Raw genomic sequence first — 25,875 nt, forward strand, 5'->3', positions numbered from 1 at the left:
TAGTAAAAGACCAGCTTTATTTGAGTGCAAACCTATGTTTATAGATGGACCTATCAAACACAACAGCATTCCCTGAATAACAGAAATACTAAAATGACCATCAAATATTCTCTGTTGCAAAATATTGTAAAACAATAAGGCGAGCAACTAATCCAATCTAGAAAAGTACTTACATACATGTAAAGAATGGCATACACAAATTGCCAAGAATAAGTTACCAAGCAGTATAAACCGTATTCAGAAAACAGAATCTTTCTTCTGCAAGAGAACACATGGATTTTTGAACAGTCTGAATAAATAGTGTCATTAAAGTTTATGAGCGTATAGAACTCCTGAATTACTTATTGACCTGTTTGGACACGCCCATTGACTTACCAATAGGCAATACACATCCATGGCTTTATGGCTTACTTTCATTCAATATTGGAACAAGTGTGACGATGTGCGCTGGAAAATTTAATGTGTCTTTTGCTTAAAACCGAGAATTTGCTCTGATCCCACCTGTCATTTAATAAGAGAACTGGTAAAAAATTACGTCTGCTCTACCTCCCAAAACAATAAACATTATATTTTATGAAGTATAACACAGCTTCATGTTTAACTGACAAAACAATTGCAATTGAGAATCACAACAAATCGCAATGCGAATTAAATGCAGCTTTCTGCTTTATATATGGCTTCCAAATCCTGAAGAGGCCCGTTTAAGGTTTATATCCTCGGGTTAAATGTCATATTAATACCACTGAAGTCATTATACGATGTATCGCCGTTCGGAAACGGGCCATATCCATTATTGCCATGACCTTCAACCTCCGACATTTTCGTTCTTTCCTGCCGCCGTAGTTTTTTCCGCTCATACCTACTCTGTTTCTTAGCGGTGTGTATGCCATAGTCACACAGTTCAATGAGAAGCTGCCCCACCTCACACAGGCTCAAAATGGACAGCCCGATCCACAGGCCGATAGCCCCGCCCACGTCCGACAGGAACTGCTGAACCTAGAAAATAACAGTAATGGTATAACAATTTTTTTGAAGCGCTACAATGCGACAACACCAGGTTGTTTTTTTATATCTGCAATTAGAAATTATAGCCAATTGATTTCCTGTATGAGTAAGAAAAGAATAAACTAATATTTTTAGTGTCCTTGACCCCCCCCCCCCCCCAAAAAAAAAAAAAAAAAAAAGCAATCCCAAGCTTAATCTCCCCTGTAGGTACTTACATACCAAGTTTCATCACTATAAATAAATGCTAATTTCAGTTATTGTGCGGAAACCGATGTTTGACGCCTGCCCGCATGTACGTCTGATCGCTCATTCTGATGGTACTGATCTACGGAGGAAGCGGAATAGAAAAAGTACGAGGAGGCATGATGATGATGATGATGATGATGATGATGATGATGATGATGATGATGATGATGATGATGATATGACGACGACGAATTCCTACCTCTATTTCCGGAAATTCCTCAATCGTTTCGTAGTTCAGATCTTCGTAGTAGATATTCAGCCTCAAAAAGTTGTAGCTTGAAAAAATAATATTGAGTCAATTATTCAATGAAAACTTCATGGACAAGCACATTAGCCAAACGTTAAAAATATAAGCCAAGGCAAGGGCCAAGCGATACCTAGGTAAAGACACAATCTATATAGGAATGACGTCACCATTACGTCATATGTACTTCCGTTGTGTGGAAAATTCTTAATAAAAAAATAAATGTTCTTATGATTGATAGACATGTTTTCACATGCTCAAGACACTGTAAATCAAAAATATCATTATTCCTGAAACTTTTATACCTTAAGTATCTATTCTTGTTTGATTTATCATTTAGAGTAGAGATTAAAGCATAAACCGCTGCCCTATAGTTGAAAGGTCATTTTGGAAGAACTGTCATGGCGGACGGTGCAATTTTTAGAGTTTGTTTTTCAAGTGGAGCGATTTTTCTTAGGAATAACTTGACCCCCCCCCCCTTTTTTTTATTGGCTTAAAAGGTAATTTAAAGCTTGTACTTTAAGAATATATATGGTTATCATAGCCTGCATTCGCTCGAAATGCCTTCAAATGTTGTCTAAAAATTATAATTTTACATTGAATTATATAGGGAATAACAATGGTGGTGTGTAACCTATACCCACTGCATCAAAATAACTTGACCGGTAAATGATGGCATTATCGTCTTGGTGTCGAGTTCACCGCAACACGAGTCTACTGAAGGTTTAAATTAGTTTGGTGTTTGCATTCTCTGTGTGGGCCAATGTCAATCGAGGATAATAGTTCTTTTCATTAATTTTACGTAGATCAATTCTCAGATGAATGCACCAAAACACCAAATAGAGCGGGCTTACTGCCGAGGTACGCCCGGGCTATATTCAGTACATCGCAAAAATCGAAACCTAACATACACTTGTATGACTTGTCCAAAAATTAACAATGAATACAAATTTTACAATATCTGCTTCTTCAGAACCAGCTTCAATTTGAAAACAATGAAGAATAAAGTAAAAAAAAATAATAATGAATAGGTCTGAATTACAATTTCCCCTCTTTAATTATTGTTCAGTCTATATAATATGGACATATTATTTTTATCTACATAATCTTTAAGAAAAAATTATAAAACATATAAATTTTTGATTCATGTTTTGCGGTTAAATGGAAAAATGAGTTCAACGGATTGAAAATGGGTATTTTTGTGATATTGGGGCCGGATTCTCTTCACCTGTAAACGAGTGAATCAAGCCGGGCCAAAAGTGTTAACTCAAATGTATGCAGTATTGTACACAGCAGTAGGGAAAACAGAATAAAACAATAACAAATTTAACAAATATAACTGCCCTCGAATATATTTTTGTATAGATTTCGGATTAATTGAACTCATCACTTTATTCAATATCAATTTAAGTCACATTAGTCATGATACTAAAAATCTATTTTTTAAAGACATTAACCATTTGAATTGGACCAGGGCGACCTTGCTATGTAAGCTTTAATTATGCATACATGTATTGTGTTCTCGAATAAACGCCGACCTTCAATTAAGTAAACGAATCCTTCAGTCATATCTTAATGGAGTTCATGCAATGACCATTCTTGACGTGTTAATCACGTACTTTAAATCCCTTGAGTTGCCCATGTCCTTTAGGTTTTTACATTTCTCCAGGTTCTTTTCACAAACGCCTAGCAGCAGGATGTTCTGAAAAAAAGAAGTAAAACACGTGCAAAGGAGAAGAGACCATTCTTTAACATGACGTCCCAAAACAATTATTAATGTTTACCGCACGAAACATACTGGTAATCGTGACAATGTAATATATACACAAACTTCTACACAATTTAAACGTTTTTACGCATAACTTTACTGTGGAAGGTAATGGCGTACACCTTGTTTTTTATTATAAATATCTTACAGCGTAGTCGTCTGTCGGCCACTGCCTTTGGCTTATGGTTTTCCCGTACTTGGTCTCTCTGGAAAGAAAACAATGCTTAGTACTGAACTCATTAGCTCGTAAGTACCTTATAAAAGTGCGACCTCAATGTGATATAATGTAATACGTCGTAAGATACATGTACTATATGGTTGTCAACGCGAAACAGTTCATAGGAAGTGACAGGAAATAAAGAAGCAAATTGAACTTGTTACTGTCAACATTTGTGGTCTACACACCAAAAGAGCGACTCGTTTATCAAGCATTACATGACTGAGAGCTATACCGATAGTTTATTTTGCGATTCACAAGAGCTGGGGTCTCACCTGCAGGGCTCCCCACAGTCACAACTCAGCTCCATCCTCGCATAGCGGTTCTCCAGGTCAACCATGCACCGCAGTTCTGTATACAGGAAACAGACAGACAATGTAAGCACAAAGGCATTTATGAAGTAGCAATAGTATAAGTTATGGAGCAAATAGGTTACCCGATATGGGATAAACGGGGCAATGGAAACCATATATGGTTTCCTGCGCTCCGAATATCCCCTATCCAGTCACCTACCTACTCCGTATTAAAAGTATACAACTTGTAACGTCGTTAACCTGTTTACTGTTCATCAAAATGCCAACACTTGTTTGAAATGTTTCGTTAATTCATCGAAATCGTAATAGACACCATTTTGGTACAATAGGAGATAAGTAAATATATGGGGCCATCGTGTGACCAGTGCTGGACCAATGGGGTTGCGTCATTGATGTTGGTGGCGTCTACACCTCTATTTGCTCTGCTTCTACATTTTTTGTGAAATGTTTTTGCGCGTTTGGGCAACTTCCACACGTATCGAAGCAATTTATTCACATTCAATATACACGTATATATAATTTGTCGACGATCACAAATTTCATACTGTTTGTCTTTTTTTGTCAGTGAGCAACTTCTTTCACACATTGACTTTTTGAAACTTGTTTATAATTATTATCATAATAACGATGACACAATTGTTAACCAAGATTCCCATTATGGTCCTATATCGTTCACCTGAGTACCCTTCCATTCCGACTGAATTAAACTTCAAACCACTTAAGAAACATTCTGACCAAGTTTCACGAAAATGAAAAATGCTGCATGGATACAGATTTTCTGATATTTGACCTTTTTACCTATTCGTATTAATATTGGAAATTTACTCAAAATTGCATCAACACAGACTTTTGACGAAGATTCGTCATGTTAAGACGTAAACAAGTGCAACTTTTCTATTATTTTACCTTATGACCTTGTTAACCAAAGATGACGTATTTTCGATTGTAGATCGGATCGGGTCTACATCTATACAATCATTTTCACAAAAGGTCACAAATATCGGATTAGAAAAAATCTCACGAAAGCACGCACGCACGCCCGCCCTACCAATACCACACGCACGCCTGCACGCACGCACGAACACACAGCACGCACGCGCGCGCGCACACACACACACATACACAGACAGAGATAATTTGAAAGCTTTAAATCTCAGTCAGAAGGGAAATAAGGATATTGTTTTGTTATTAAGAACATGAAGAAAATAATGCAAAAACATGCTTTTCGGATAAATAAATTGGCTACTTTGTGGTTATTCTATACCTGCGCAAGCAATTTATACAGATGAATTAAAATAGTATGATACAGTTACTCGATTCGACTCGAGCCCTGTTACTTGCAGACATATCAAAATACAGAGAGACAGACAAGACGCTGAACTTGGTAGTTGATTTGATAGTTTACTAGTCATAAATTTATGAGATACAAGAGACATTTACCACACCCTTTGTAGAACGTAGAAGACCTTTGTGCAAGTGTGATTTGTTAATTGTGTGGTCAAACACGGCACCAACGCACGTCCTGAGCGTTACATGTTTACATTTACCAGAATTTAGAATAAACAAACAAATACCTTCATTTTGTCTACAGGGGCGTAGAGTGTCGTTCAGCTTCCGGGCGAATTCCTCCATCTCCTTGTCGAAGCACCCGCACGTGTTAACGACATCCTCAAGTACGCAGAAACTCTGGCACGAGCGTCGCGTGTACATGACGTCATACCGAGAACGGAAGTCGTCTCCCCACTCACACGAGCCATAGCTGCCGTTGGCACGCGCGATGAAGGTCTGTAAAAGATGAGCGACCGTTGATTCGGCTGCCAATAAAGTGCCCATATGACATTCTCAATGTGATGATTCTGTCACAAAACATTTTTTGACCAGGTACAACAAACTTTTATTTTATAATTTGTATTGTTGTTTTTTGTTCATGTGAGGAACAAGTTGTTTTTCTGTGTTGAAAATTTTACTTTCTCAGTAAAGTCGTTACATTTAAATAACCACTTAACCTCACAATGCTCACTCTCGCAGATATTCCGTACCATTTTTAGGCCAATGGAGGTTTCCATGGACGCCGGGATGAAGATGCCCTCCTGTGCGGGGTATGGGTACGAGTCAGGCTCGTGAAGGAGCAATCTTGCACCATATCCGGTCGTCACCCCGCTCAGGTACTCCGACGACTCGAGGTACCACAGCAGGCTCAACCCTACAGCAGACATTTTTTTTTAAACAATCAGTAAAATAAGTAAAAAATGCAGAAAACCTACTTGTAACATTTCACCTACCGCAATTCAATTTAATTGAATTCGTTGTAACTCCCTCCTACTGTTGAAGATAATTAGGTAATCAAAATAATCAAAAGGCCCTTACGAAATTCACAAAGATTTGATAAATCAAATTAAGTATACACCAAAACATTATATTTTACGTTCTGGCGCTACCAATTGTTGTTTTAATACATGTGCATTGCATTATATGTCATGTAGCTACCAATTGTTGTTTTAATACATGTGCATTGCATTATATGTCATGTAGCTACTAATTGTTGTTTTAACACATGTGCATTGCATTATGTGTCATGTAGCTACCAATTGTTGTTTTAATACATGTGCATTGCATTATATGTCATGTAGCTACCAATGGTTGTTTTAATACATGTGCATTGCATTATGTGTCATGTAGCTACCAATTGTTGTTTTAATACATGTGCATTGCATTATATGTCATGTAGCTACCAATGGTTATTTTAACACATGTGCATTACATGTGGATTGCATTATATGTCATGTAGCTACCAATTGTTGTTTTAATACATGTGCATTGCATTATGTGTCATGTAGCTACCAATTGTTGTTTTAATACAAGTGCATTGCATTATATGTCATGTAGCTAGAAATTGTTGTTTTAATACATGTGCATTGCATTATATGTCATGTAGCTAGAAATTGTTGTTTTAATACAATACAAGTGCATTGCATTATATGTCATGTAGCTACCAATTGTTGTTTTAATACAAGTGCATTGCATTATATGTCATGTGGCTACCAATTGTTGTTTTAATACAAGTGCATTGCATTATATGTCATGTAGCTAGAAATTGTTGTTTTAATACAAGTGCATTGCATTATATGTCATGTAGCTAGAAATTGTTGTTTTAATACAAGTGCATTGCATTATATGTCATGTAGCTAGAAATTGTTGTTTTAATACAAGTGCATTGCATTATATGTCATGTAGCTAGAAATTGTTGTTTTAATACAAGTGCATTGCATTATATGTCATGTAGCTAGAAATTGTTGTTTTAATACAAGTGCATTGCATTATATGTCATGTAGCTAGAAATTGTTGTTTTAATACAAGTGCATTGCATTACATGTCATGTAGCTAGAAAATGTTGTTTTAATACAAGTGCATCGCATTACATGTCATGTAGCTAGAAAATGTTGTTTTAATACATGTGCATTGCATTATATGTCATGTAGCTATAAATTGTTGTTTTAATACATGTGCATTGCATTATATGTCATGTAGCTACTAATTGTTGTTTGAACACATGTGCATTGCATTATGTGTCATGTAGATACCAATTGTTGTTTTAATACATGTGCATTGCATTATATGTCATGTAGCTACCAATTGTTGTTTTAATACATGTTCATTGCAGTAGGTGTCATGTAGCTACCAATTAATGTTTAAATACATGTGCATTACATTATGTGTCATGTAGCTACCAATTGTTGTTTTAATACATGTGCATTGCATTATATGTCATGTAGCTACTAATTGTTGTTTTAACACATGTGCATTGCATTATATGTCATGTAGCTACCAATTGTTGTTTTAATACATGTGCATTGCATTATATGTCATGTAGCTACCAATGGTTGTTTTAATACATGTGCATTGCATTATGTGTCATGTAGCTACCAATTGTTGTTTTAATACATGTGCATTGCATTATATGTCATGTAGCTACCAATGGTTATTTTAACACATGTGCATTACATGTGGATTGCATTATATGTCATGTAGCTACCAATTGTTGTTTTAATACATGTGCATTGCATTATGTGTCATGTAGCTACCAATTGTTGTTTTAATACAAGTGCATTGCATTATATGTCATGTAGCTAGAAATTGTTGTTTTAATACATGTGCATTGCATTATATGTCATGTAGCTAGAAATTGTTGTTTTAATACAATACAAGTGCATTGCATTATATGTCATGTAGCTACCAATTGTTGTTTTAATACAAGTGCATTGCATTATATGTCATGTGGCTACCAATTGTTGTTTTAATACAAGTGCATTGCATTATATGTCATGTAGCTAGAAATTGTTGTTTTAATACAAGTGCATTGCATTATATGTCATGTAGCTAGAAATTGTTGTTTTAATACAAGTGCATTGCATTATATGTCATGTAGCTAGAAATTGTTGTTTTAATACAAGTGCATTGCATTATATGTCATGTAGCTAGAAATTGTTGTTTTAATACAAGTGCATTGCATTATATGTCATGTAGCTAGAAATTGTTGTTTTAATACAAGTGCATTGCATTATATGTCATGTAGCTAGAAATTGTTGTTTTAATACAAGTGCATTGCATTACATGTCATGTAGCTAGAAAATGTTGTTTTAATACAAGTGCATCGCATTACATGTCATGTAGCTAGAAAATGTTGTTTTAATACATGTGCATTGCATTATATGTCATGTAGCTATAAATTGTTGTTTTAATACATGTGCATTGCATTATATGTCATGTAGCTACTAATTGTTGTTTGAACACATGTGCATTGCATTATGTGTCATGTAGATACCAATTGTTGTTTTAATACATGTGCATTGCATTATATGTCATGTAGCTACCAATTGTTGTTTTAATACATGTTCATTGCAGTAGGTGTCATGTAGCTACCAATTAATGTTTAAATACATGTGCATTGCATTATGTGTCATGTAGCTACCAATTGTTGTTTTAATACACGTGCATTGCATTATTTGTCATGTAGCTATCGATTGTTGTTTTAATACAAGTGCATTGCATTATATGTCATGTAGCTACCAATTGTTGTTTTAATACATGTGCATTGCATTATATGTCATGTAGCTACCAATTGTTGTTTTAATACATGTGCATTGCATTATATGTCATGTAGATACCAATTGTTGTTTTAATACACGTGCATTGCATTATATGTCATGTAGCTACCAATTGTTGTTTTAATACATGTGCATTGCATTGTACGTCATGTAGCTACCAATTGTTGTATTAATACATGTGCATTGCATTATATGACATGTAGCTACCAATTGTTGTTTTAATACATGTGCATTGCATTATGTCATAAAGCTAGAAATTGTTGTTTTAATACATGTGCATTACATTGTACGTCATGTAGCTACCAATTGTTGTTTTAATACATGTGCATTGCATTATATGTCATGTAGCTAGAAATTGTTGTTTTAATACATGTGCATTGCTTTATATGTCATGTAGCTAGAAATTGTTGTTTTAATACATGTGCATTGCATTATATGTCATGTAGCTAAAAATTGTTGTTTTAATACATGTGCATTGCATTATATGTCATGTAGCTAGAAATTGTTGTTTTAATATATGTGCATTGCATTATATGTCATGTAGCTACCAATTGTTGTTTTAATACAAGTGCATTGCATTATATGTCATGTAGCTAGAAATGTTGTTTTAATACAAGTGCATTGCATTGTATGTCATGTAGCTAGAAATTGTTGTTTTAATACATGTGCATTGCATTATATGTCATGTAGCTAGAAATTGTTGTTTTAGTGCATTGCATTATATGTCATGTAGCTAGAAATTGTTGTTTTAATACAAGTGCATTGCATTATATGTCATGTAGCTAGAAATTGTTGTTTTAATACAAGTGCATTGCATTATATGTCATGTAGCTACCGTACAAACAATGGTAATTTCAACACAAGTACATTTGACAAGTCTGATACTATATGTGTTATGCAGCTACAAACAATGGTAATATCAACACAAGTACATTAGACAAGTCTGATACTGTATGTGTTTTGCAGCTACAAACAATGGTAATATCAACACAAGTACATTTGACAAGTCTGATACTATATGTGTTTTGCAGCTACAAACAATGGTAATATCAACACAAGTACATTTGACAAGTCTGATACTATATGTTTTATGCAGCTACAAACAATGGTAATATCAACACAAGTACATTTGACAAGTCTGATACTATATGTTTTATGCAGCTACAAACAATGGTAATATCAACACAAGTACATTAGACAAGTCTGATACTATATGTTTTGTGCAGCTACAAACAATGGTAATATCAACACAAGTAAATTATATTGTAAGTTCTGTAGCTACCAATTGTTTTTTCCAACAGGTATAACCGCATTTGTATATTAAAGCATACAGTTTGATAACTTTTCTTCTTTCCGTCATTGTTATTTTTAACACAAAATCGGATGATGGATGAAAAGCAATTGGCATTTAATTGAATTCTAGTCTCCGGAAATGAAGTTATTCTGTGTTGAAAGTTTTACGCCTTTCATTGATTTTTATAAGAAATGAAGGTGAAATAGTAGTTTGTCAAAGATGAGAATTAATTTAATAAAAGTTAATTTTGAGAGGTATATTAAGTTAAAGCTGCACTCTCATAGATTGAACGTTTTAACAATTTTTTTTTTTGTCTTGAAACGGGCCAATTTTTACGAAAATGCATCGAAACCAGTTATATAAGACCGCTGACAAAAAATTAGATCGCAGATTTTTGTATTTAAGTAAAAAAAATAATATGTTATGCATTTTTCTTAAACCGTTAAGCCAAAAAAACATTAATTTTCGAACGGAAGTATAATTTCGAACGGAAGTATAAAAATCTGCGATCTGATCTTTTGTCAGCAAACTTTTATCATTGGATTGCAGATATTAACGCAAAAATTTGCTCTTTCCAAGACAAAAAATAAAAAAGTTGTAAAAACGGTATATCTGTTGAAAGGTCAACTTTAAAAGACAGGTGCAAGTGTTTGGCATCGTAGAGTTTCTAAGGTTTTATTAAATGGGCCACCAATGAAAAACGTTATTTTAGAAACTAGACTGGTTAACTATTTTCAATTTATTTTTATCCCCATAAAGGAATTTAACGAAAGCGTAGATTTGAGACATGTATTAATTGTCAATTGTTGTTAAGGACAATCGTTGTCTTTGTTAGTATGATCGACAAACAAATACCTTAACAGATCAGAGCGAAACCAAAGACAGATCAATGGTAGAGCATGCGCTTCGTGTGCGGAAGGTTCAAACCTCGGCCGTGTTATACCAAAATATATTTAAATACTGTACCTGTTGCTTCCTTGCATAGTGCTCGGCATTAAAGTGGTTTTACTTAGATAATGGTGAACTCAGTACAGGTTAAACCTATGAAAGTAGTATCCAGTGTATCAGTCAGCAAGTTAAAAAACCAAGAGGTAACTTCGCAGAGAGCTAGGTATCGCAACCGGATCTCTGGTATATCACTCTGTTTCTTCAAGTCTTCTAATGTCTGAATTTGACTGGGAATTGCAGTCACTTCTTTCGCAGGTCACTTATTGCATTTAAACACAGTTTAAGTCGTGATTGCGTAACGGCGAGTCAAACCATTACATTAGGCGTTGATCATCTCAAATTAACAAATAAGCAATCGCAGCTCAAGCAGTACCCGGGCGATAATATCAGATTATCAGAAGATGAAACAACAGCTATCCAGTTAAAAAAACGCACAACACATTAGCTTTTGGTAAAACATGCCAATACAAAAGACTATTTGCAGACAAAACTTACCACCGTCTGGTCCTGGTGACATGGCCTTGAACTTGTCGTTGTCAAGCGACCAACAGTTACCGTACTCCGTCGTCTGATGGAGCCGAAACAACCTGAAAGAGAAATAGGACCGCTTTTATCATAATGATTTGGTGTACCTTGTTTGTGTAGACAACAAAAGCTGAACTGAATCACTCTTTGGTCCGTTAACAGAACACGAGTCCTTTTGAGACCCCAAAAAACGTTCCCCTGTACGCTTTATTTTTAAGGTACGGCACAAGGAATGTAAGAGACAAGTACACATGTATACTCATATTAGGAAACATGTATGGAATTACGACTATATGAGCACCCACTGTAGACACGAAGACAGAAACAAAAACGATTAGAAAAGTCTTTGAAAGGATTTTTTTTATAATCTTAAAGGTCGTTGAATGGAAATTATTATCTTTGGAAGAAGGTCGTTGAATGGAAATTATAATATTCTGGAAGAAGGCCGTTGAATGGAATTTACTATATTCTGGAAGAAGGCCGTTGAATGGAAATTATCAAATTCTGGAAGAAGGTCGTTGAATAGAAATTGTTGTATTCTGGAAGAAGGTCTTTAAATGGAAAATATTATAAATTTGAAGGTTGTTGAGTGGAAATTATTATTTCCTGGAAGTAGGTCGTTGAATTGAAATTATCAAATTCTGGAAGAGGTTCGTTGAATTGAAATTTTTACATTCTGGAAGAAGGTTGTTGAGTGGAAATTATCAAACTCTGGAAGAAGGTCGTTGAGTGGAAATTATCAAATGCTGGAAGAAGGTCGTTGAGTGGAAATTATCAAATTCTGGAAGAAGGTCGTTGAGTGGAAATTATCAAACTCTGGAAGAAGGTCGTTCAGTGGAAGTAGTCAGTTATGCCTATCCAGGACAAAATGCACCCATTGACCCGTTCTTATTCTATATAAATGATGCAATCCTGTTCGAAGTCAACTTTTAGGCGCAGTCAAGCGCGACGTGTTATCATAGCTTATGACGCTTGATATGGTTAGGGTTAGGGTAAGCGTTAGGGTTATGGATGTGGGGCCATTGTTTATAATTCATATGAATTGTTTTATGTACATAAAGGCGATTGATATGTATGTAACCCGTTGTTTGTTTTCAGTACTGTTTCTTCAATAATGTACAGTCTAATATGAACAAGTTTGTGATTCGCGTTAACGTCAACGCACTTACAATGTAGCCTTATTATATAATGAACAGTATCGTATTAACTAGTTAACTGGGGTTTTAGGTCCGCAACCTTTCAACAGCAGAACTATATTGTATCTTTACACCTGTATATACCCGTGTTTACAACGTGTTATATGCGGGATCCCAATTGATGACGTAATATGAGCCCCAAATAATTCATTTCGGAACATTGATAAATACTAGTCATAGTTATAATGAATAAACACATCAATACAAAATTGAATCGTTTTATTTTACAAGTCTTTTTAAATACATGTACATATAACACAATGTGTAGCATATCAATTCCATTCTATAAACCAGTTAAATATATATACAAAATATAATGTTAAACACTCGTTTTTATACAGAAAAGGGTACATTAGTATCCATACGGATAGGTGAGGTAATCCTTATTGATTACCCTTTTGTCAAACATTATCCTATAGTCTTTGGTTTCTTGTCTCGTGACAAGTTTGGTGTTAGTAATGTCCCTGCATGTTTTCATATCTGCAACTTGAACAGAATTACCAATGGATGACCCCCTAATCATGTCTACCACCATAGCGTAATTCATCTTAAGGAGTTTTTAAAGTTAAGCGTGATTCCTTTCACTTTGCAGACTGATGTATAACCATTTTTATCACACCGTTTTGTTTTGTATGCATAGTTTTTTGGCCCACCAGTCACAAAGTTCGAAATTTTGTTTCCCGAAACCTCGTCTGTCATATCTCCGAGATAATCTCCGAGTGGTGGTTTCCACTGCCCTGGTCTGGATGAAAATATAATTGAATCTGTGTCACAGTACAGGGTGCGTTCATTTAGGCCTTGTAAGTAACTATAAAGTTTCAGGCGCGCCTGTGCTGTTGTATATACAGCTATGACAACGTTTGTCCGAAAAGAAGCCTCAATAAAATCTTCATTGTATGCCCAGTCTAACTGCACAGTTTCTTCATTTACAAAACGGATGTTCTTTATTTCTTGTGGATCGCTGGTCATAAAGTCAAAGAACTCCTTTGTATCTGTTACATAAGACGTCTGTGCTAGGTTTGTACGTTGGCAAAACTTGCCCCAGAAGGAGTTAAGCATCAGCTTTGTCAAGGATCGAATGCCTGGATTTTTGCATATCCTATCACAGTCTAAGAGTATACCTTCTTTGTCATAAAATCTTTGAATATATGACTGCTTGTCATCTTCTGTTTTGCACCATTTAGGCCACCCACTGGCCCCCTGTTTGACTTTTAGGAAGGTATTCACATATTCAGTGAATATACCGCCGCATTTTGAGTTTTGGTCATACTGTGATATCTTATCAAAATGCCAAACTTCATAGATATTCAATATTTTGTAGCTCTGAGACAGGGCCATTTTCACCTCATCTGTAACCCAAGTACCCAGGAAAGCTCTTTCATCATCAGTGTGCTGACATGGCGACTGCTGGTATTGGTCTGTGCATGATCTGCATAGGCTGAAGAGCAGTTTTCCATTCGACTTCATGGGTAAAACAGGCAGGTAGAGTCCTCGTGGAGGTACAATTTTACACTTGATGAGACCCTCGTATTTAGTAATGTCTTTGAAATTTTCTGTGACAATTTCGGGATGCCCTGGAGGTATTTTCCCAGTTTTGTTAACATATGGATATAACGATGTAACGTCATAATAGTTTATTTCTTGGTCCTTTGACGCTTCTTCGTATAATTTAAATCCTTCTGTTCTCCCTCCGTAAAACGCATCTCGCGGCTCCAAAGGGGTCACTATATTTACAGATTTGATAAATTCTTGCAACCCTGGAACATCTTGTATTTTCTTTTTAAAATCGCATTCCCACTTCGACACGTACGTATATCCCAGGGACTCTATATACTGTTGTTTATCCATTGTTCTGGTAAACAGATCGCCCAATGTCATATCATTCATGGAATTGATGGCGTTACTTTTAAAGCAACGGTTGCAACCGTGCCAAAAGCAACCATTCATTTCTAAAACAACTTTCTCTCCTTCCTCAGTTTCGTAGTATCCGTCAACTTTGTAAGGACCTATTTGTTTTTCACCGACATTTCGTCCATGTTGTATGTACACATCTTTTTGGTGTGCAAGGTCTGTACCCGTGTGTTGGAATAATGCCAATACTTTCGTGCTCAAGAAAATTTCGCCTGAACACCAAATAACATGCCGATGCAATGGTCAAACATTTTTCAAACGGATCTATAACAAGAACTTCATCCTTTTTCGTTATGTCCTGAAACAATTCACGAATCTTCAGACAGCATTTCCTCAGAATGTCCACATCTGATCGGCAGTATTTTAACAGTTCATATTGAAAATCAAACGCGTCGTTTTTGTGTATGTCATACCATGCAAGGAACTCCAATCGTTTGTCTATTTTCATACCATCTGGGGTGTAGTACTTAAGGTCCGGTAACTCGGTCAGGGTTTTGGTTTGATTTTCCTCTCGATTAAACAGATGTGGAAAATACCCCTTTGCTAATTCTGATATTCCAAATGCTTTAGCCATGTCCGCTAAAGCCATCGGGATGAAATTAATAGAGTCTATGAAGCGGATCTTGCACACAGGAACTTTGATGGACATAAATTTCGTTCCATTGGTAATGACCTCAGGTAGGATGGCATTGTCATGTAAGTATTGTAAAATTGGATAGCTGTCGTAGCCCTTAAAGTTATGACAAATGACGGTAGCACTAACATTCTCCTCAGAGAATAACCATTGACAAAACTGCTGTGTGGTTTGCTCTCCTTTGAAAACTAGTTCATTTTTTCCACAATGATCACACTCTGAATCGATAAATAAGTTACTATCAAGACACTGAGTGCATACCCTTTGCACGACGCATAAGTTCGGCTGATGTTCAAAGGAGCCACAATTTGCTTTATTCCAATTAACACACTTCCCGTTCACGTCTGAAAGATAGCCTTTCTCGCATTGGAGTTGTTGATCTTGTGTGCATTTAAAGTCAATATATATATATATATATATATATATATATATATATATATATATATATATATATATATATATATATATATATATATATATATATGGTGTCCTTGGTTTTTGCTTTAGTAGTTGTGGTCAAAGATTCATTTTCGTCCACTGGCTGCATGAAACACTTGTGATCTTCTTCCACAAATTCTTTGCAGGTTTTACAGTATGTTTCATTACACATGTGAGGTTTCTTATGCTTCCGCATATTAATTGCTTGTCCGCATTCTCTACATTTATAATACAGACAACAAGTGGATGTTCCAGTATCATGATTCTGCTTGTGCATTGCAAAACATGCTGTGTTGATAAAATATCTATTGCAGTCACTACAATATTCCCAGTGAGTAGTATCGTCCTCGTGTAAACGATGACAGTCGAGTTGAACTTTTCTATTCTTTTTTCACTGATCTTATCCATCCGATAGTATGCTTTCGCATCGTCTTTTGCTGTTAATTTTTGTTTCTTATGACTGACATTGGTATCTGCTCCGTCATCACGAGTCCTTTTTCTGCCTCCACCACTTTGGCCTGCGTGTTGCATGAAATGCTCATCAAGAGCATCTCTTCATGTAAATACACGAAGGCACTCCGGACAATGATGATTATTTTCGTCTTCATGTTTTTTCATGTGTTGTTTCAAGTTATTCTTTCTGGTGAAAGTTTTCTTGCAGCTTGGGCATGTAAATTTTGGCCAGTGATTCTCCGTGCGCCTATGCTGCATAAGCTGGCTAGGTTTTGGGAAACTAGCATCACAAACCTCACATTGGTGAGCCATGGTGAGGTGGACTGAAAGAAAATTGAATTGGAAATAAATATTATTTTACTTTGATAAAGATTTCAATATACGTGGTATATAATTATGTAAGAAATACACACGATTTATGTTTTCCATATCAATAATCAATTATAATTATGTATAGGCAACTTGATCAGGTGAGGTAATGAAAAGCCAGGCGAGACGTACGCGATATATAATTATGTAAGAATTAAACACGAGTCATGTTATCCATATATATATTCAAAACTTGATCCGGCGAAGCAATAATAAACCAGGCGAGACTACAAAAAGCCAGGCGAGACTACAAAAAGCCAGGCGAGACTAAAATTATGTTAAAGAATTACCTTTTCTCGTTATGTTAAGCGTTTTGCACTGTCACATCACATTAATTCCGACGACGTTGAATGTCCGTCTGCAAAATGAAAACAAACTATGAATAGGTATGTTTTATATAATAAATTTGCGCATGCGCACACACTTGTTATTGCGAGACTTTGATTGGCTAAAAACAGCAAAAAGGCCTTTCATTATCATTTAAAGCAGGGATAAAGGAAACACGCTATCATTCGGGATCAAGACATCGGAGTAACAACATGCATTCAGCTAATTGTCCACACTGTGACCAGTGCTTTTCAAGAAGGGATGCTATGCTGAGACATCAAAAACACAAGCATAATGCGGAGGAACTTGAGCAAAAAATAGTGTTCAATGAAGCGTCACCACCACCACCACCACCACCGCCAGAGGAAAATAAGATTTCACCAAAATATGACGTTTCAGCATCCGTTTACTATGATGATTTCGGGACCTACAGGTATTTGTTTAAATATATCTTTAATAATGATATATACTATCAATACCAAAGTATTGAAACGCTGAACTGACACAATTTTTCTTTTTATTTCAGCATGTGGAAAAACTACATTTGTAACGAATTTGCTGCAACATCATAACACTAGGATCCAGCCTAGTGTGCACAGAATAGTATGGCTTTTCAAGAGATGGCAACCGCTGTATTCGATTATCAAAAATACCGTGTTACCTAAAGTAGAATTTGTGCAAGGTATTCCAAACGATTTGGCAGATGACGACTTCTTTGATCCCAGAATTAATAATTTACTCATTTTGGACGACTTGTTTTCTGAAGCTGGGAAAGATAAACGTATCACTGATTAATTTACGGAGGGTTCCCACCATAGATCGTTGTCGGTTGTGTCTATCAATCAGAACATATTTGGCAACAAAGATCCTACACAGAGACGCAACTGTCATTATCTGGTACTTTTTAATAATCCAGTAGACCGCCAATCCTTGATGACACTGGCTCGTCAAATGTACCCGGGACACACGGATAAAGTCATGAATGCGTTCGCAAAAGCAACAAAATACCCCTACGGGTATTTGCTCGTGGACTTAAAACCATTCACTGCGGAAGATGACAGATTAAAATATGATTTGAAATTGAAATGTAGCCATTTTATTCGGGATTATAATAAACTGTCGCAATTGACCAATCGCGTTCCAGAACGTCTTGATGCTATTATTAAAGAGAATGATATGTCTAAATTACATCATTCTACGGTCGGAGTTCAAACTGTTCACATCGACGATCAAGAGGAAGCAATGGCTGAAAAGGGACAAGCTTGTGATGATTGTGGACTATTATTTGATTCTGCACACAATGTTCAAAGGCACGTGACACGTGGTTGGTGCCCGGAAACAAGGGAAACCATGGGCGAACCGCCGGTGAAACGACGCAGGACTGAAGAACAAAGTGACGATGCAATGGAAGATGATATAGAAGAAAATGATGGTTTTCTCCATCTTTGGGAAATCGCCCACAAAGAAAATAAAGATAAATTCAACAATTCATACGACCAGTACATCGATGATGGATATAATGAAGAAGATTCGTATGAAATGGCCTCAGAGCGTACACAACCGTATAAAGAAAGGCTTTTCTTTGCAAATTATCAGCGCCTCTTGGAAAGGTACTGGCTGACATATTTCAAAACTCTGGTCGAGATCCAGCAAAATTGATCACGGATAAATGTACGTTATTAACAGAATACCTATGTATATATAAAAGTTAACATTTGTGAACATTTTAACATCGTGTAAATTTTATCCATTAAAAAGGTCTATTCTAAAACTTATACTTCGCTGTATGCATTTTCAGGACAAGAGTTTAAAGCAAAACGTGTCCAGGACCTCATGCGCAAGTTTGACGTGCATTACTTTCCAACACAGAACGAAACCAAGGCCTCAACATCGTAGCGAGCAATTTTAACTATCAAACAGAAACTCTATCGCTACTTTAATCACAAAGACAATTACAATAATATATCCGTATTGCAAAACATCGCCGATAGTTACAACAATACCTATCATAGAACCATTGATATGCAACCCGCCGACGTCAAGGAAAATAACCAGGAAGAAGTGAGACTAGCTACATACTTTGCACAAAACCCTAAAAGAAAGAAACTAATGCCGAATCTGAAGCCTTTTAAATTTAAAATCGGCACCTACGTACGCATCAGTCATCTGAAAACTGTGTTTACTCGAGCTTACGATCAGACGTATTCAGGAGAGATATTTCGTGTATATACAAGGTACCACAGAGGCATACTACCAATCTACAGACTACAAGATCTGCAGGGCGATGGTATTAAAGGAATATTTTATGAAAGTGAGTTGCAGAAAGTACACGTGGATGCTTATCAGACATGGAAAGTGGAAAACGTGTTAAAACGCCGAGGCAAAGGACGTAATAAACAATACTTTGTGAAGTGGAAGTATTACCCTTAAAATTTTAATAGCTGGATAAATGCTAGTGACATTGAGTAATTCCCGACTGTGTTGTGTCGTTAGCATTTCAAATATAAACATATGTCATTATTATAACTCCGTTGATTGTACTGTACAATTATAAAAGAACTGCAAAATGGCATACATTGTAAAAAGTGCGTGTTCTACCTTTTGTAAATAAATTGTATGATATCAAACTTTAAAATGTATGAAAAATATCAATATTGCCAAAACGTTATTCAATTGTGTATACTGCATTAAAAGTGTGTAAATAAAGTATGTAAACCTCATATTAGTTATAGTCTATTTATTAACTATTGAACCCTTAGTCAATAAACTGTCTTTTACTCAGGCGACAAACATTTACCAGTGCACATTAATTTTATTATCTAAATAGTACTGACCAATAAAATATTCACTGACAATGAAAGAAACTTGGGTTTTAAATGAGCCTTTCCTTATGCAGAACAGAACAAATAGTTTCAAATTATAGAGCACTAATGTATTTTTGAACTGGATGAATATACTTATTTACTGCACTAGAGTTATACAATGACCTTAGTATATAATGACTGAAATACAATTGAACCACCCAATAACAACCAAACGAACGTTTGAATAAAATTCAAATGAAGCATTAGGTAAGCAAGGTATATTACATTTAATTAAATGTATGGACGGACACATAATTGCACGCTTAGAAGATTAATATGCATAATCACATTTCGCCTTTTTAAGTTTCAATATCACAAAACCATTCAAATATTGCGCCATTTTAAAGCCCTAATGTTAAAGTATAATGTTGGCCTAGTTTTATTCAACCAAGCACGTTCAATATGTATATATGACTCAGTCGCACAACTATGCATATTTACCATATCGGCTAACAATAACATAGTTTAAATAAGTTTACCTGTATTCTGTATCATGTTAGCAAAAGGCCGGTGAAATTGAGGAAATAAATAATAGAATAAAAATAAATTATGGGATATTCTGTGGTAATAATGTAAGCTGAACAACAAAATTTAATTTACTAAAATTATCGTGAACAGATTGGAGTGATTTTGACAATTTTAAAGATGCACTCTTACTCCTAAATAGGATTTACCATTATTAATGATATTGTTTTAATGTTCCAATAAAGATGAATAAATGTCGAAAAAAAATGGTTTTTATGAATGATACCGAGTTAAATTTGAAAGAAATATGCATAAAACAGGCAATATGAGACCATAGTAGACCACACTAAATCTTTTAGCATTCACCAATCATTTAATATGTTTGTGCTTTCTGCTATTAAATACACAGTTACAATTTTGTTATCAGTTCTCAATATTTTCCATTAATGCATTATTTAGTAAGTAGAAAAAGGTTTATCAGTAAAAATTGATGTCTGTTTTTCATGTGTATGTATTGATTTTTGAATAAGAGTGTCACTTTAAGACATACAATATTGTCCTCTTAATACGGATATGTAAGAATAATTGGGAGCGTATATCATTAGTAATTAATGTGATGTTTTTTCTTTTGCGTTAATTATTGGTATAAATACATTTTAGAGGAATAAGAACTGCCGTGGTACGTTTTATTCTTATTTACTGGCATGTCCCATGTATATGTATAACACAGATAAATCGTATCATGTTCAATGCTATTTCGCTTTAAAAAAACACTGTAGTATTCGAAAACAATTGAATCAAGCATGGTCGTAAATTTTTATCAAACTATCATTTGAAATAAGGTTGCTTCAAATATGATAATACTATACACATACCACAAAAGCAACGAAGCGGTTTTCTATACGAAACATTATGTACGACCAATGGCGTACTTTTCTACCAGCGAGAGGGAGATTCAAATGAAATTTCAGTCATTCTACTCAACTAGCATTCGCTAAGACCTGAATGTATATGTGTGTATTAATATCTAATCAATCTATAGTAGAAAGAACAGTGAATTAAAAAGTGGACCTTACCTTTATTCTATCCCATAAGCAGCAATTTAACACGAGCCGAATAGTGTCTGTTCTCGAAATAAAATATTTGGCGCACATATTACGTCATGGTTATTAAATACAAATTTGGGATCCCGCATATTTCATCGTCTAGACACGGGTAAATACAGGTGTAAAGATACAATGATTATAGTATAGGATTAATTCACTACGCTGTCAAAAATCTGCTACAAATATAGTTCTGCTGTTGAAAGGTTGCGGACCTAAAACCCCAGTTAACTAGTTAATACGATACTGTTCATTATATAATAAGGCTACATTGTAAGTGCGTTGACGTTAACGCGAATCACAAACTTGTTCATATTAGACTGTACATTATTGAAGAAACAGTACTGAAAACAAACAACGGGTTACATACATATCAATCGCCTTTATGTACATAAAACAATTCATATGAATTATAAACAATGGCCCCACATCCATAACCCTAACGCTTACTCTAACCCTAACCATATCAAGCGTCATAAGCTATGATAACACGTCGCGCTTGACTGCGCCTAAAAATTGACTTCGAACAGGATTGCATCATTTATATAGAATAAGAACGGGTCAATGGGTGCATTTTGTCCTGAGGCATTACTGACTACTAGTTTCGGGAATAGAAATTCTTCGAAAGCAAAGACTACAGACAAAGTCTGGGTTCGGTATAGGATGACAACTTGTTATTTTTTTGGTCAGAAATGGTGAGTAACAGTCATTTGTTTTCAAACTGACCCTCAAATGCAAGACGCAAATTGGTGAGAGGGTCATTTTGAAACATCGCGAGTAATGAGTGCACCCGGGAGTACTTACTCGGAAGAACAGACCCGCCCATTGAAGGAACAGCTCAGCAACATGTCTTTGATGTCGTGGCCTAGTTGTGACCGCACATGCCTGTAAAGAAAACACGCCAAAATGCACTAGTTGTGGGGAAATGAACGAATGGCTCGCCACAAAAAATACTAGAAATTTTAGAAGGTAGTTACAAACAATAACATAGTAACAGGATCATTATATTTATAGGAAGGCCTTCTTCTTACAAAACATTCATTACAATACAGATTTTAAAAAATGGACTATACTATCACATCATTTCTGTTCATATCTGAATAAAATACATTGTACATATAACAATTCAAATACATTTTTTATGCACTCACTGGCAGATAATAATCATTCAAGCATTACATAAAAGATGTGATTTATATATAAATTTGAAGGTATTTAAACTTCTACCAGTAACGAGTATATATGTCGGGGATTCTGGGGTGGTCTAACTTCTAATTTTAGCCTTATTGGTTGACCTGTTCTTGAGTATCAATAGATAGAAAACCAATTTCTAACAGTCTAAATGTATTCCTAGTACAATGTGGTTATTAGTTAAACATTTTGTTATATGCTTTGGTTTGGTCAGCAACGGACTCAAATTCCTTATAACAAAACAAGCAAATAGTGATACTAATCAAAATATTTACTTACTTGGGCAGGTCCATGTACAGGTCCTTGAACACGGTATCCAGCTCCCTCTCAGGGTCAATTTCCCCGTCATACTCGTTACTGCCCGGGGGCGGGGCATCCTTCCGGGGGTCGTTGGCGGCCAAAGGGTCATACTTTGTGGGATCGATAGAACCGTAATTGTCCACAAACCGCTTGCGTCTCTAAGGGCAACATAACAAAATACAAATGGGCCAATACCACTGGAGTTGCTTCTCTTTTATCACTTAAGTAGAGAAGTCTAGAATTATTAATATGACATACTAGTATGATTCTTACAGCGGCAGTTGTCATGAAATTCTATAAAATGTGATGAAAGATAATTAATGTACCTTTCTTAATGGCGGTTGACTTGTATCCCCAGTCGGCTGTTGCGCATCCCCGTTCGGCTGTTGTGTGTCTCCTGTCGGCTGTTGCGTACCCTCCGTCGGCTGCTGTGGGTCTTCGGTCGGCTGTTGCATATCCCCACTATTTCCTGACGGTGGATCAGGTGGAGGTTGGTTTGTGGTAACGAACGGATCCCAGTTGGGGTCAAACATATCCGGTGCTATATTTTCTGGTTTAAGCTCGCGTATCAATGCTTTCAATTCATCAGCACCTGTGTAGGCATCAAGCTTTCCTCTATGCAAGGTGTTTGTATTACAAAATGTCACCTGCGGAAAGCGCAAGTCTGAATACCCGAGAGATATTTTGGTCACAACGGGGTACTCTAGGTACTGGTTAATAAGATACCACAAATGAAGCGTCATGGCGCCGACGGCAATGAGCAACAGGAAACACCAAATGATCCGGGCCCACAGGAATTTAGCGCTGTTTATGTAGCCCACGCCGACCATAGACGTCTTGTCGGCGAACCGTGACAGCAACCGCCGGAAGCTCTTCCTCTTTCCTTCCGAGTCCCGGGACGCCAAGCTCCCAGAATCATCGTTGCCGCTGCCTGCGTTCCGGTCATAACGCCGCTTCAGGTCAAAATTGTGAGGAACGTTAAGTGTAATCATGTTTTTAATAGTGATAAATGTACGAAAAGAAAATGAAAATAAGTATGAAATCGTTATGATCATAACAAACGAATTTTTCCTTTAATTGATAAGAATCATTTATCGTTGTGATTCATGTTATTTAAATGGGAAATTCACCAGATCGCTGCAAACAAAGCCTGGTAATTAGTGTTTCTTCCCTGGTATTTGCATATCGTCGCATGTTGTTTGTTTAGATTAATGGTGGTCAATATTTGTATTTTCATTTTCCATTAGTACTAATACCCTTTAACACACGTTTGAATCAGGTTTTCAGACCAAAAAATAGTAATCAAATATGAAAAAGTCAAACCTGAAAGATACGAGCAATAAGCAAAAAATTCAAGCCCGAGTTACGTCGTATTGAAAAGAACATTAACAAAAATAACATGCAAGGATTAATACTACTAATTTGGGAAATAAACATCCTAACCAGCAAGATTGTAGTAAAGCCGTATATTATTGTAGCACATTAAGGGGATATACAATAATCTAGTAACCTATTATAAGATTGTTTTCTTATCGTGATTTTTCAATGCTTTATCCTTTAACAAGCCATTATATCATTAAATGTATTGAAAATGGTCATGAAAGACGGTAGCAGGTCCTTGAATATCAAAGCAATTGTGCAAATAAAATTTGGTAACTAATTACCAATGAAACCAAATAAAAAGAGTTGGTGATTATTTTCCTAACTATACCAATAAAGTATTTAAGTAAGTTAAGGTACAACTCCATTAAGTGCAATTATGTTTCACTATTTAACTATTTGAAAATTAAAAAAAAAAACATATGTAAAATTACAAAACGATTTGTCCCACCTCCTGCTCGTACGAATTCCATCTCCCGTTTCCTCTATGTGTATATCCGGTCACTCCCCTTTGTCCCCTGTCTACCCCGTACCCTTGTACTCTCGACCCATTGACAGAAGAGCTTTTCGACTTAACAGCTGATAAGACTCCGTTGCTTGTTCGTGAATACTCAACACCATTCATGTCAAATTGACTCTTCACTTTCGTTGTAATTCTTTAAAGCTTTATAAAAAAATAAATATATTTTTTTAAATCAAAAATAAATAAATAAATATATTAAATATATATATTTAAATTCATATGTATTTGATATGTTATTTACTTATTTTTTATTAGTTAATGTATATAACACATATATAGAATGGAGGTATCCTGGATGAGCAGTTGACGCACATAAAATCACGATTTCTCATAAAGCTTAACTATGTTTATACGTCAATATTAGTAATCCTCCAATTAACAACCTTTTGATATGAACTTTTTGTGTCTATTTCAATGTCATTGCATACACGAATAAGATATGCTATTCATTTTTTTTTTCTTTTTTTAAATCACGATTTCTCTCAAAGCTTAACTATGTATATACGTCGATATTTAAGTAATCCTCCAATTAATAAACTTTTGGTATGAACTGTTTTGTGTCTATGTCAATGTCGACGCACAAACGAATCAGATATGATATCCATTCTTTATTTTTTCAATTTGAACATCGATCAAAGAGGTTGTTCGGTTTTGGCCTCCAATTATACCTTTAATACATTCAAAATGGTTTCTCGTTTCACTGCATGTACATCATTGAATCACGAATGTTTTTTCAAATATTGTAAAGGATTTTTTGAAAGGTGAATATGTTTAGAAGCTAATGCTCAATAACTGTTCAACGTAATAAGAAACCATTAACGATTGTTACAGTAAGACTTTCGTCACGATTTAAGACTTCTCTATTGACATTTCCGTTGTGTTGCGAATTAAGTTGATAGTAAGTTGTTATGTCATACCTTGAATGTTAAATATTTGCATTTTGCAAAGAACTTATAAGTATGTGGCCGACTGATAACCGCATTTTAAATGAATGTTCCTACAGTTCATGGACAGGCTTTGAACTTTCAAGTTTCAGTATACCTATGTACTGTTAA

The 25,875-nt window shown here is 35.5% G+C and overlaps 1 protein-coding gene across 2 annotated transcripts; it reads right to left on the minus strand.

Annotated features, from left to right (window-relative positions):
• LOC128213419 (amiloride-sensitive sodium channel subunit beta-2-like) lies at nt 1-25,469 on the minus strand. Of its 2 annotated transcripts, none has more exons than XM_052919093.1 (13): nt 25,204-25,469; nt 24,749-24,961; nt 23,244-23,870; nt 22,897-23,075; nt 22,231-22,311; nt 11,637-11,728; nt 5,834-5,997; nt 5,369-5,579; nt 3,756-3,831; nt 3,412-3,469; nt 3,115-3,197; nt 1,451-1,526; nt 1-996 (listed from the first exon to the last, which is right to left on the minus strand). In XM_052919093.1, the coding sequence occupies exons 2-13, from the start codon at nt 24,920-24,922 to the stop codon at nt 709-711; spliced, it is 2,109 nt and encodes a 702-aa protein (XP_052775053.1). In that variant the 5' UTR covers nt 24,923-24,961; nt 25,204-25,469; the 3' UTR covers nt 1-708. The 2 variants fall into 2 exon arrangements, with proteins under 2 accessions (XP_052775053.1, XP_052775054.1); XM_052919094.1 differs by having other exon boundaries at nt 25,062-25,469.
• Between the last annotated feature and the right edge of the window lie 406 nt (nt 25,470-25,875).

Source organism: Mya arenaria, chromosome 13 (genome assembly GCF_026914265.1).
Source record: "Mya arenaria isolate MELC-2E11 chromosome 13, ASM2691426v1".
NCBI lineage: Eukaryota > Metazoa > Mollusca > Bivalvia > Myida > Myidae > Mya > Mya arenaria.